Source organism: Neoarius graeffei, chromosome 19 (assembly GCF_027579695.1).
Source record: "Neoarius graeffei isolate fNeoGra1 chromosome 19, fNeoGra1.pri, whole genome shotgun sequence".
NCBI classification, from domain to species: Eukaryota; Metazoa; Chordata; class Actinopteri; order Siluriformes; family Ariidae; genus Neoarius; species Neoarius graeffei.
The window spans coordinates 40376562-40389976 of NC_083587.1; the positions used below are offsets into that span (position 1 = coordinate 40376562).

General features: G+C 42.5%; 1 protein-coding gene across 2 annotated transcripts in view; it reads right to left on the reverse strand.

The window, feature by feature from the left end:
• LOC132867272 (dnaJ homolog subfamily C member 13-like) overlaps positions 1-13415 on the reverse strand; it is a 152885-nt gene that overhangs the window by 98967 nt on the left and 40503 nt on the right. For both annotated transcript variants that reach the window (XM_060900072.1, XM_060900071.1), the window contains exons 5-7: positions 9675-9716; positions 9050-9250; positions 4655-4861 (exon numbers count right to left, since the gene is read on the reverse strand). In XM_060900072.1, coding sequence (XP_060756055.1) covers positions 4655-4861; positions 9050-9250; positions 9675-9716 — 450 coding nt within the window. The remainder of the gene's footprint in view (positions 1-4654; positions 4862-9049; positions 9251-9674; positions 9717-13415) is intronic.

Consider the following 13415-nt stretch of genomic DNA (forward strand, 5'->3'; position numbering starts at 1 on the left):
TACTCATGCTGAGCAACAGTTTAGCCAGCATCCTGTCCTGCAAAACTGATTCTAATGAGTCCAGATTGTTCTAAAATCAGCGTTTCTCAACCTTTTTTCAGTCACGGCACCCTTCGGAAGTATGCAAATTCTCAAGGCACCCCCATATAAAAATATACGCAGTCACGCTGACCATACGCTGACCCCAGCAGTGATGTGACATGGGAAAGGGGGCCGTGAGACAAATTTTGATGATGCATGAGTGTAACTATCATTTTTTGGAATTGAAATAAATAAAATGAATTAAAATGTTAGAATATATAATTTTTTGACGGCACCCCTAACGAAGCCAGACGGCACCCCAGGGTGCCATGGCACCTCGGTTGAGAAAGGCTGTTCTAAATAACCAGAAGAGCTTTCCCCAACAATTTGTTTAATTTGCTGGCATCTCCTTCTTAGATGGCCTGCATAACAGATGGTTCCCATCACAACTGACTAAACATGTGTAGCATCCTGTTGCATACATTGAAGGACCTGCACCTCCTAAAAATTAGAATCTACATTGTCCCTTGTAGACTGCCTCAGGTGTTGTGTCCAATCCAGTCGAGATGCACTCCAAGATACAGTGTTGTTTGAAATAGTGTATGACCAAAGCAGGGTGAGCGAGTCAAGACCAGGACCAGACCAGCCGGTGTGCGCGCGCGCGCGCGTGTGTGTGTGTGTGGGGGGGGCTGCTGTTATCAGGAACGCAAAATTTTTAATTAGCAATGAGTCATGTTATTGGTTACATTTGAAGCAGGAAGTTTTACATCCAAATCACGGTTATGACATTAACAAATAAATCAGACAATGCATAGGCAATTTAGTGATATCCCCATGGTTGTGGTCTTGAAATAAAATCCAGAGTCCTCCGTGTCCAAGACCTTCAAAAAGTGGTCTTGAGACCAAGACTAGTCTCAAGTACTACAACACTAGTTTGAAAGTTTGCGAACCCTTTAGAATTTTCAATATTTCTGCATAAATTTGACTTAAAATATCAGATTTTCGCACAAGTCCTAAAAGTAGATAAAGAGAACCCAATTAAACAGATGAGAGAAAAATTATTATACTTGGTCATATTGAGGAAAATGACCTAATATTACAGTGAATGACAGTATATGAACCTCTAGCGTTAGCGGTTAATTTGAAGGTGTGAAATTAGAGTCAGGTGTTTTTCACCCCATTGATTGATAAAATGGGGTGCCCATTCACACTATTTTTAAGAACAGGGATCTTTCAAAGCCTGATCTTCACAACATGTTTGTGGATATGCATCACTTCATGAACAAAGGAGGTTTCTGAGTCGCCGCTAATGCTCATGAGGCTGGAAAAGGTTACAAAATCAATCTCTAAACAGTTTGGACTCCACCAATCCACAGGAGGAAACTGAAGATCACTGTTTCCCTCCCCAGGAGTGGTCAACCAACTAAGGCCCTGTCCACACGGCAACGGATTCAGGTGAATCTGATAAAATTGTTTATTGTTTCGGCCTGGCGTCCACACGGCACCAGCGTTTTGGGTGCCCCAAAACGAAATCTTTTGAGAACGGGTTCTAGAGTGAAAAAATCTGGCAACGGTGCCGTTGCGAAGTCGTCTGGACGAGTAGAACGGATTTGTTTACGATGACGTCACAACCACATGACTGAGTGCTTCACGCCGGGTAGAAGTGTAATGAACTCAATGCGAGTTGTCAACAAATCCTATAACTTGGTTCATGAAACGCGCTTACAAAATATTTTCACTGTGAATATTTATTGTGTAATGGTGCAAAGTGAGAGAGAGAATAGCCCTTAGGGCAGTCTTTAGTCCAAACACTGCGGAAGTACTGAGTATAACCAAACCGCGCACCGCCCGTGCGCTTTCCAAAAACAATCCCGCCAGCAAAAATAGGGGGGAAAAAAAAAAAAAAAGAGCGATCTCACCTCTTCAGATGTTGGTTTAAGTCCGACAATACATTCCTCAAAAAGGGCGTAGAACAACAAACTAATCATCAACGTGTAGCATTCAATTTATTCCGGACCATTAAAGAATTCTGGAGGATATCAGAATGCTGGCGTACCGGCTTCCATCTACCCCCATTCATTCCTCTTTCCACGTCTTTCGTTTTACGCTACTGATTAAAAATCAAAACTTTATGTGGCTGATGCTACAGAAGAAGGGGTTTATGCGCATGCGTCTACTATTGTTCTGGTGTCTCCGATGGGACCGTCTTACAGCGCACGTAGAGGTGTGGCATGTGTATTGCATCGTTTTCAGCAAGCGTTGCGTTGCCATATGTACCTGATATTTTACTGATCCGTTGCCCATGTGGACGCGATATTTAAAAAAAAAAAAAAAAATCCCATTGCCGTGTGGATGTAGCCTAAGATTATGCCAAGAGTAAGGCAGACAGTTATTAGTCTGCGTGGTCACAAAGGAACTCGGAGTAACTTTGAAGCAACTAAAAGCCGCTCTCACACTGGCTAATATTAATGCTCATGAGTCCACTGAACAATGGAGTGCATGGCAGGGTTGCAAGAGTACAGCTAATGCTCTCCAAAAAGAACATTGCTGCCTGACTCCAGTTTGCTAAAGATCACATGGACAAGCCAGAAAGCTTTTGTGGACAGAAAAGACCAAAATAGAATTTTGTGGTTTAAATGAAAAGCATTATGTTTGGAGAAAACACTGGATTCCAGCATAAGAACCTTATCCCATCTGTGAAACATGGTTTGGCTGTGCTTTGCTGCATCTGGACCAGGACCGCTTGCCATCATTGATGGAACAATGAATTCTATATTATTTGAGTGAACTCTAACGGAAAATGTTAAGACGTCTGTCTGTGAACCGAAAAATGGTTAAAGGAGGATAAAATTAATGTTTTGGAATGGCCAAGTCAAAGTTCTAACCTTAATCAAATAGAAATTGTGTGCTTGCAGTTCATGTAAGCAAACCCACCAAGATCCCAGAGCTGAAGCTGTTCTATACAGAGGAATGGACTAAAATTCCTCCAAGCCAATGCGCAGGACAGATAAAGTGCTACTGGATACATGTAGTTGCAGTTATTGCTGCACAAGTGTGTATGAAGAATGCTTAAGAGGGATTTTTAGGCCTGGCATCATTCTCTGCCTGATGGAGAATGTGTTTCTGGACCACACCCAGAACCTACCAGAAGTAGGTTTTCTGATTACATAGTAACTCAGGATGGCCTTTCCCTTTCTTCACGTGCAGCAATAAAAGACCTCAGGGTGATCATGGATTCCAGTCTTTCATGTGAAACTCATCACCCCGATCTTATCCCTACTGCATTGGCTCCCAATCAAATTTCACGTTGATTATAAAATACTACTATTGACCTACAAAGCATTGAATAGTCTCGTGCCACAGTACCTGAGCAAAATTCTGATCCTTTATGACCCGCCATGCCTACTTGGCTCAAAACGGGTAGGCTATCTGCTGGTACCTCATATAGTGAAGGCTACAGCAAGGGGCAGAGCCTTTTCTTACAAAGCCCCACAGTTATGGAATAGTCTTCCAAGTAGTGCTTGGGACTCAGACACAGTCTCCGTGTTTAAGTCTAAACTGAAAACACATTTTTAGTCAAGTCTTTTGTTAATTTTTATTAGGTAAAGGAGTAGATCTGGAGGGTCCTCAGGTATCGAGTGTTTTGGTAAAACTGGGATGGACGGATGCTGTCTCCCCACCTCACTCTTGCACATTCACTCCGGTTTGTTGATGGCTGCTTTATGTCCCAGAGCTTCCTCATGACTGTTACCTTCTGGGTCTCCCTTTTAGTTATGCTGTTATAGTCTTCCCAGAGTCTCCGTTTGCACTCGGCACAAAATGCATACTGTTCTTAACCATTAGGTGGCACCAGACATACCCAACAACCTGTGTTTTCTCTCTCATTTCCCCCCTCTCCCTGTCTTGGTTAAGTTCCATGTCGATCCGAAGACTCCAGTGATGCTGACCTCTTCTGCTCTTCAGACCTGCCTGATCCATCCTGATGCCCTACATCTGGCTGTAGTCTCATCATCACACTGCTTCTGTGGAAGATGGCCCCATATGGACAGGAGAAATTTGCACTTGGAAGATGGCTCTGGACACTTCTTGTTTTGCTATGATGGCTGAGGACTACAATTGCCATGACAAACTTTAGGACTGCAGTTGTCATGAACAGTTTTGGACTCAAGTTTCTACCAGTGATCAGTTGAGGACTTCAAAATAGACTTCATGCTAAAACTATAATGAATTTCCTGGTTACACAGTTTGTGACTATATAGGACACAATTATCGAAGCGAGTTATTTATAATCCTGCTATCTTATCACACAAATGAGGATGGGTTCCCTTTCGAGTCTAGCTCCTCTCATGGTTTCTTCATGTCGTCTGAGGGAGTTTTTCCCTCATCACCACAGGACTGCTCATTAGGGATAAAATTAGCTCATGAAGTTAATTTTCTGTAAAGCTGCTTTGCAACAACGTTGTTAAAAGCGCTATACAAATAAACTTGACCTGATCAAGTTTGCTCCTTGTGAAAAATAACTTAAAAAAATGTCTTCCTGGTCAAAATGAAATTTCCATGTTCTTTACTTTGTTTTAAATATTTGCAAACTCATGCATCCCTGTTTAAAAATACAAAAAAGTGTGCGTCTCACCGCATGTCGTGGTGAAATCTTTTGCACTACAAACTCGGCGAGGGACGTGATGCTCTCGTCTGAACCGTACTTGCCGAGCCTCTCACTGACAAAGTCTTCAAAGCTTAAAGGTTCCTTTCTCAGGCGCAACATGATCCCAATAAAGTTTCCAGCATGCTCGATGGCACTGCGGATTATCTCATCACGGTGTTCTGATGCAAAGAGGTGCTAAAGGAAAGAGAACATGAGATTTTTTTTTTCAGCAAATATACAAAACCACACAGGAACCTGACTGGAGAAAAATCAAACAGAACATGCAACATACAACCTATTCAATATACATTCAAGATGCAGCATTAGGACTGTTTAATAGGCTAAATATGGCTAATGTGTGCAAAGTATATATTATTTCGACAAATGCACAGTGTGAGCGCGTGCGCGCGTGTGCATATTAGGGGTTGCACGAATATTAATTTGTACTAGTTGCCTAAAATAAAATAATGGACTAGATGAGTTGCACAACCATCCCAACATTGTGTTACACAGGGCAAACAATACTCTTCATTTCTGCTTTTCTTATTGAGGAATTACATGTAATTAACATTTCTTTTGGAAAAATTATATTTGCAATATCTGGCTAATTACAGAAAAAAAAAATTTACCCATAATGCTTTGCAAGCAGGGCAGATTCTGTAAATTTTATACAACAGTAAAAAAAAAAAAAAAAAAAAAAAAGTTGTGCGTACACAGACACATTAATTAGTTTTTCTTGTTAACATGTCTGTGAAGATTCTCAATCATCCAGGTCATAGTAAACTGTGGGTGGTAGAAATGGGCAACTGGACTTGCTTGAAGATTCTTGAAAACGTTTCACCTCTCGTCCAAAAGGCTTCCTCAGTTCTGTCTGACTAATAGGGAGTATCAGATATTTATCCTCTCCTGGATCAGAATCAGAATTCTGATGACCAGCTCATCTAAAGTGTCACTCACTACGTTTACATGCACATAGAGAGAATCGAATTTCTGCCGTTGCTCGACTGAAATCGAAGTTCAAAATGCCATGTATACACCTTAATTCGGCTGAAATTGAACCGAACTTGATTTCTTGGAATCGAGCTACACGACCTAGATTATGCGATTTCTGCCGAGCTAGTTAGTGCATGTCAACCCTATTGAGCTACGTATTCGAGCTACTTACTTCAGCGCCGCCCCTTCCGGAAGTGACAAGACCACAAGGGAAACACAACAGCCTCGGTTGGCATGACAACGAATCATGACAACGGCATGAATCTTTTCTTTTTGTGGCATTGTTTGCACTGTTAAAATTTAGCTCACTTACTGTATCACCAAATACATCTGTACAGCTGTTGCATAACTGAATTGTGTCGAAAAAACAGCCTCGGTCGGCATGACACTTCACCTTAGCCGCCCACTTTATTAGGAACACTTCTGTTCGTACATACAAACTACAAACACTCTTCTTAGAGTTTATTTTATTTTTAAAAGGGACAGTGCACAAATTAAACATTATCCTTGTGGTCAGGACAGATGTCTGTACCAGGTTATAGCAGTGCATGCTAATTTCCGCCTGTAGTCACTTTGTTTATACTCTTGAATAGCTCTTCTTCATGACGACAACCGGAAGTGTACCAACACGATGGGGCGTGTAGCGCCACCTGTGGCTCGGGTGCACAATGCACCTCATAACAATAGCTCGATTTAAACACTGTGCATGTAGGATTGGATTTCTCTGGCACCCCTGCTGGGACCTTCCGCTCGATTACCGACAGCAGCTCGATTTGGATGTGCATGTAAACGTAGTCACTGAGGCATCATGTTGGTGTGGGTCACTGGAGGCTGGGTGTGAACGGCAAGTCATTAGGGTGATCAAAGGATTGCCCGTTAGGGTGATCAATGGCAATCTGACTCTCTCTGTCCTCCTGTGAGTCACCAGGACCCAGCTGTTTTCGGTGACTCACAGGAGGATAGAGAGAGTCAGATTGCCATTGATCACCCTAACGGGCAATCCTTTGATCACCCTAATGACTTGCCGTTCACACCCAGCCTCCAGTGACCCACACCAACATGATGCCTCAATGACACTTTAGATGAGCTGGTCATCAGGATTCTGATCCAGGAGAGGATAAATATCTGATACTCCCTATTAGTCAGACAGAACTGAGGAAGCCTTTTGGACGAGAGGTGAAACGTTTTCAAGAATCTTCAAGCAAGTCCAGTTGTCCATTTCTACCACCCATAGTTTTTTTTTGTTAAGTTTTAGAGAAGCTATTATTTCTTCATTTTCTCTTAAAAGGTAGTTTAAAAATAGTTTTTCTACCCCTTTTCTTAACAGTCAGCTCACCACAGATGTGGCAGACTGTGTTGGCATAGACAACAGCAGTATGCTTTTTGCCAAAAGTAAAGGTCACGTTATGCGTGTTGTCTCTCACGTAGAGGTTACCCCTAAGAACTTTCTGGCACTTTAATGCTGTAAATTCGTAGTCATCAGTGTAGTCAGTTTCAAGTTCTTCCACCCTCTCAGATGTGGCCTTCAAAATGTACAAGTCATACATGGGATCATCTCCTGCAATGGCCTTCCCTTTTGTTACTGTACTTCTCTTTGTTGCAAGGTCAGCTATTGCCGCTTTTCCACTACCAGCGCGGCTGAGTTGGGCTGAGCCGTGCTGAGTTGGGCTGAGTCGAGCTGAGCGGGGCTGTTGGAGTTGCATTTCGACTACAACCGCGCTGAACCGTGCTGGCTGGAAGTGGGTGGACACATTGGGTGGAGTTAGCGAAAGTGGGTGGACATCACGTGATGTCGTTAGGTGGCGCAAACAGTGACAGTGACCTTTTAAGCGGTAGTCTCACGACCTGGATAGTAAACAATAAACATGGAGGACGTTATCGTTAGTGTTGCTGGTCTTGGTGCTGTGGCTTGTTGTCACCGACAACGCCAACAGATACTGGCAAGAGCGTATAGATGAGGCGAGGCGCATAAGGCTTCAGAAATTCTCGTAATTATTCTTCTTCCGGGTTTACGGTGTTTACAGTTCCCAGCGTGCTCGCGGGGCGTGTGAGGACACTCCTCCTCACCAATCAGTGCACAGGGGAGTGTCTCCTCACGCCCCTAGCTCCACTCGGCTCGGTTTGGCTCGCTTCAGCCCTACTCCAAAACCGTGCGAGTTTTGGGTGCTGAGTAGGGCTGAAGCGAGCCGAGTCATGCTGCTCTGAGGTAGTTGAAACGCGAGCCGTGTTGGGCTGAAGTGAGCTGAAAAAGGGTAGTGGAAAAGGGCCATAAATGAACTGCTGTGTTGTGGTCAAGCGCATTTTCCTCTCTTGGAAATACACTCTCGGCTTGCTTAGTTGTTGCTACTGAGCCATCTCTTTCAATGGTCAATATCTTTCCAGTCATCCAGCCATGCCTTGTATACGCAGTAAGCTTATTAAATATTCAATTTTAGGATGGAAACCTCAGTTTTGAGTTTTACAATAATTTTCTGAAGGGGCGAGTGTTATGTGCCACAATGACATCATGTATACATGTTTCGATGGAATAAATTATTAAAAAGAAACCCATTGTTTATAAAACTTGTCTATTGTATAACAACCTTTGCATGTGCTGTTTATTATAAGTTTTTCCTTCGTATTTAGCAAGATGACAACTTTTGCACAATTGTTCTTAATTCCACGTCACTGTGAATGTAACGTGTTAAATGTTTTAGCACTTTTATTAAAAATCTAGTTTTTCCCTGAAAGTCAAAACATAATAAATCCCTTTTCTAAGCCGTTTTATAGCATGGTTATTAAGCTACTCACTCTCATATAAAAACAAACATTAAGATTCATTTAATTTCAATCAAGAGGCCATGATATTAGCAACATGGCGGGGTGACCATGCAACTCATCCTAGTAGTATCACGGTAGTCACTGAAGAATATCAATTTCTGTGCCATTTTATTAGACTGTCTGCTGCTGATAAACAACTTTAATATTACTTTCTAGGAAGTGTAGAGGTGTGACAGACTCTTTAAGTGGCAAATGTTTCATTAAAGAAAAGACTTTTTCCATCATAGTCTAGCAAAGGATATTTAGCATAGCACTTGCTTGCGGTTTTTCTCCACTATCTAATCAAGATCCCCACAGCAGCCACGAGTGATTGTATCGATCAAATAATCTATGCAACCCCTAATGTGCATGCATTTCCAAACTACAATTTTTAAGCAGGTTGCAAATAATGCTAATCACACTGTTTGACGATGGACAGATTTGAATCAGTAAATATTTATTACAGCAAAGAAAGATTGTGTGTGTGTGTGTGGGGGGGGGGGGGGGGGGACAAACTGATGGAACACATTCTTTAATGTTAACCTTAAGGAATGGCCAGGTTGAGCACAGTGATGTATACAACACACTTACCAGTCTGCTGAAGCCTCCATAGAGGATACAAAAACCTCCTTGGTAGTCTGAAACTTCTGCAAAGCCTTCAACGCAACGGTAATCATAGGAACAGATGACCCGGTTGGTGTGGAGGTCGATCTGGTCAATACCCCCCGGAGTGACCTCTAACCCCACTGTCTTCCGTGTGTCACTCCAGTGCTGCTTGTAGCAGTTATAACGCTGATAAAGCAAACATTCCAATGTGAACCATCAAAATCTCACAACCTACTCTGAATAGAACAATCTAAATCAGTAAACACAGGTCTGATCAGTCATGTCTGTGTAACTAAAATCTTAATATCAAAACCCGAACTTTACATTGAGCTAGAAGACAGTGCTCCCTCTGACAATTGTTTATATCGTTGAATTGTATACAAAGTATCGATGAAAACCTACAAAAAACTAATTAAGCAGTGTAGGATTTTGCCTTTACCTATGTAACCAAATGTGTGTCAAATATTTATACAAAACATGGATGAAAGGTGGCATGACTCATAACCATCTCATCCATCTAGCTACTCACCCACAAATCAGTGTTTGTCGATACAAGAGCTAAACTGGAAGGAAAATGTTTACTTGCATACAAAAGGCTGACGATACTCACTCTTCCAGTTATCTTCCCCTCAGCAAAGTCCGTTCTAAACCGCTATAGAATAGAAAAAAGGCAAGTATAAGAAAAAATACCAAACTTGCATGTGTGTGTGGTGGCCTCAGAAAACCTTCAAGTTTGACACTTTCTGTGATAGAAAATTTTAAAAACTACAGGTTTTCCTGAACTGAAATGTGTTTCCTTTTACAATTAAAATCTCAAATCATGTGACCACTTTGATTAGTAGACACGGTGTCCATCACCACCTCAGGTTTAAAAAAAAAAAAAAAAAAAAATTATATTAATAAATTATCTATCATCTTCATCCGCTTATCCAGAGCTGGTTTGCGGAGGCAGCAGTCTGAGCATGGAAGCCCAAACTTCCTTCTCCCCAGACACCTCGGGAAGAACACCAAGGCGTTCCCAGGCCAGCCGAGAGACATAGTCCCTCCAGCGTGTCCTGGGTCTTCCCCGGGGCCTCCTCCTGGGGGGGGATGCCTGGAACACCTCCCCAGGGAGGCGTCCAGGACAGTGGCGGCTACTGGTTTTTAAAACAGGGGAAGCCCATTTTACGCATTCATCGTAAAACCTGTAGTTCCGGATATCAAAGCATAGAAAGGTGTGCCCCATTAGCATAGTGAACTAGACAACCCTACCTAGTGGCAGAAAGTATTTTTGCTTGTACATTTCATGTTATAGTCTGGCTTGCCAGGCTAGTGCCTCATATCCTTAATCAAAAATATCAAACATCCAAAAATCACTGGCTATTCAACAAAGAGCCTTGAACATCATACCCTGATATGCAACACAGAGTCTTTAACACAACAGCCAGCTGTGCAACACATCCTTGAACATCTTCTGCAACACAGTCTGGAAATTCATAACCAGGTAGGCTATGCAACACACAGAACCTTGAATATTATACCCAGGTATAACCTATAACACAGAGCCCACCATTCTCTTAACATTACTGAACAATATACACACTTCAGATTCATGAACATGAACACTATTTATACACAAATTCTGCCCTCCGCTCCTTTTCCAGAAAATGGTCTGTGACCCTGTCATACCAGCTGGTTGTGCTTTCCAGAGACTTCACCAATTTCTGTTAGCAGCTAGCACTGCAGATCCCAATAAGGCTCAAGCTAGCCTACAACCAGATTGAACTGCAAATGAAATAAACGAGTGAATTCACAAATGATCAAACTGATAGAATGGATGAAAGTTAACGGAGCACAACGAGTAATATTTACATTTATTTACAGAGTAATGTACAGAGACATCAATGAGAAGAAACGTTTATAAGAAAAGAAATTCGGACAGCACTTTGGCACACGACTACACTTTCGCGACATCCGCTAGGGACTGATCATGCTTCCGTGTTCCTCGCCGAAGTACCGCCCTCCTCATGTCTTTCAAACACTACCTCCAATAATCCTTTATCAGCCCGGCTTCTTGCCCCTCCCACTGTCTCGTTTAGTCCCAGAGAAGCCCGGCTTCCCTGGAAGTGACGATTTTGTTGATTTTAACCAATAACAACTAGCCGAAATTGGCTGTTCAGAGCCGTCTCGTAGACTGCAACGGATACCCGGCTGCCAGTCAGTGTTGCCAGATACTGCTGACGTTTCCATCCCAAAATATGTTCAAAACCCGCCAAAATGCACTTAAAACTGCCCAATCTGACAACACTGCTGCCAGTCCATAGAGCCCATTGAAATAAGAAAGGTTACAGCCTGGCAACAAAGGTGATTCTCGTAGCGAACTGCAAGTTCGTCAGACATCACTCAAATAAGTTACAGGATAGTTATGAACATAAATACAATCCTGGGCATATATTATGTTATGCAAGTTATTGTTTTAATGAGAATTCAACGTCGTAGACGCCACAGTTTGGGGTGAGAATTTTAGGGGAAGCTCGGCTTCCCTTGTTGTCTCTGAGAAATCGCTCCTGGTCCAGGAGGCATTCGAAAGAGATGCCCAAGCCACCTCAGCTGATTCCTCTTGATGTGGAGGAGCAGCAGCTCTACTCCGAGCTCCTCCCAAGTGATTGTGCTTCTCACCCTCTCTCTAAGGGAGCGCCCAGCCACCCTGCGAAGGAAACTCATTTCGGCCACTTCTATCCGCGATCTTGTTCTTTCGGTCATTACCTAAAGCTCATGATCATAGGTGAGAGTCGGAACGTAGATCGACCGGTAAATCAAGAGCATCGCCTTTTGGCTCAGCTCCTTCTTCACCATAACAGACCGGTAAAGCGACCGCATCACTGCGGAGGCTGCACCAATCCGCCTGTCGATCTCACGCTCCAGCCTTCCCTCACTCGTGAACAAGATCCTGAGATACTTAAACTCCTCCACCAACCTGGAGAGGGAAAGCCACCCTTTTCCAGTCGAGAAAAATAAGGGGTGTGTGTGTGTGTGTGTGTGTGTGTGTGTGTGAGAGAGAGAGAGACACACACCCCACACACCTCAGTGTCATGTCACTCTAATTCACTGGTCTGGTCTCTTCACATCAGTGGGATGAAAATACTGTTCTGTTAGCTAAATTTCTAGTTAATGTTTTTATATTTTATTTAGATCATTTAAACATTTGTTGATTGTGTTGGAGAATAACAGAATTGGTTAACTGTTAAATGAAAACACTGACTTCATTGGGACAATTACATTTCCACAGAGAAGTGCAGGACACCTTAAATCCTTAAATCCAAGCAACAATTTATCAAAACGTACAACTTCATATGACTTTTCCAAGGTTTAGCCATGGAGATTGGAAGTCATTTTGCCTAAACTTATTCAACCAGACCAAGCCAGGCTCATAAGAATGCGAGACAGTTGTGATAAAGTACATAGATTGCTAAATATTATAGACACTGAGAAGAGATTTAGACTTTGCCTTCATTGTCTCTTTTTTTTTTTTTTAAAGATATTTTTTTGGGCTTTTTGCACCTTTATTGGATAGGACAGTGCAGAGACAGGAAACGAGCGGGAGAGAGAGACGGGAAGGGATCGGGAAATGACCTCGGGCCGGAATCGAACCCGGGTCGCCCGCATTCACGGCACGGCGCCTTAACCACCCGAGCCACGACGCCCCATGCCTTCATTGTCTCTTGATGCAGATAAGGCATTTGACAAGACTGAATGGGCATATTTCTTTGGCAGTCTTAAAAAAAAAAAGAAAAAAGAAAAAAGCGCCTTCATTTGGGAACCAATTTTATTCATTTAGTTAAATTATATTCAGCCCCTTATGTTACAATCAATTCTAATGGTTTAGTCTCTGAAAATTTCAGATAGGTTGAAGAAATAGACAGGGATGGTCACTTTGACCCCTGCTCTATTTCCTGACTATTGAATCATTGGCAGAATCAATTAGATGTTGCCACATCATATTTGGCAACAGTGTGGGAGAGGTAGCTCATTTAAATTTCACTGTCTGCAGATGTTTTGTTATACATGACCCACCCAGAAGAGTCTATCCAGCCATAAGGAAATGTCTCACACAATATAGTAAAGTCTCCAGCTAAAAATACATTTATCATTAGCCTAGCCTCTGAATGGCTCTCTTAATGTATTATGGGTGATTACGTTCCCTGTTCAATTTGCAGCAGAGTGTTTCAGATACTTGGGTATCCATATCACTGCGGATCTTAAAGGAACAGTCCACCGTATTTCCATAATGAAATATGCTCTTATCTGAATTGAGACGAGCTGCTCCGTACCTATCCGAGCTTTGCGCGACCTCCCAGTCAGTCAGACGCGC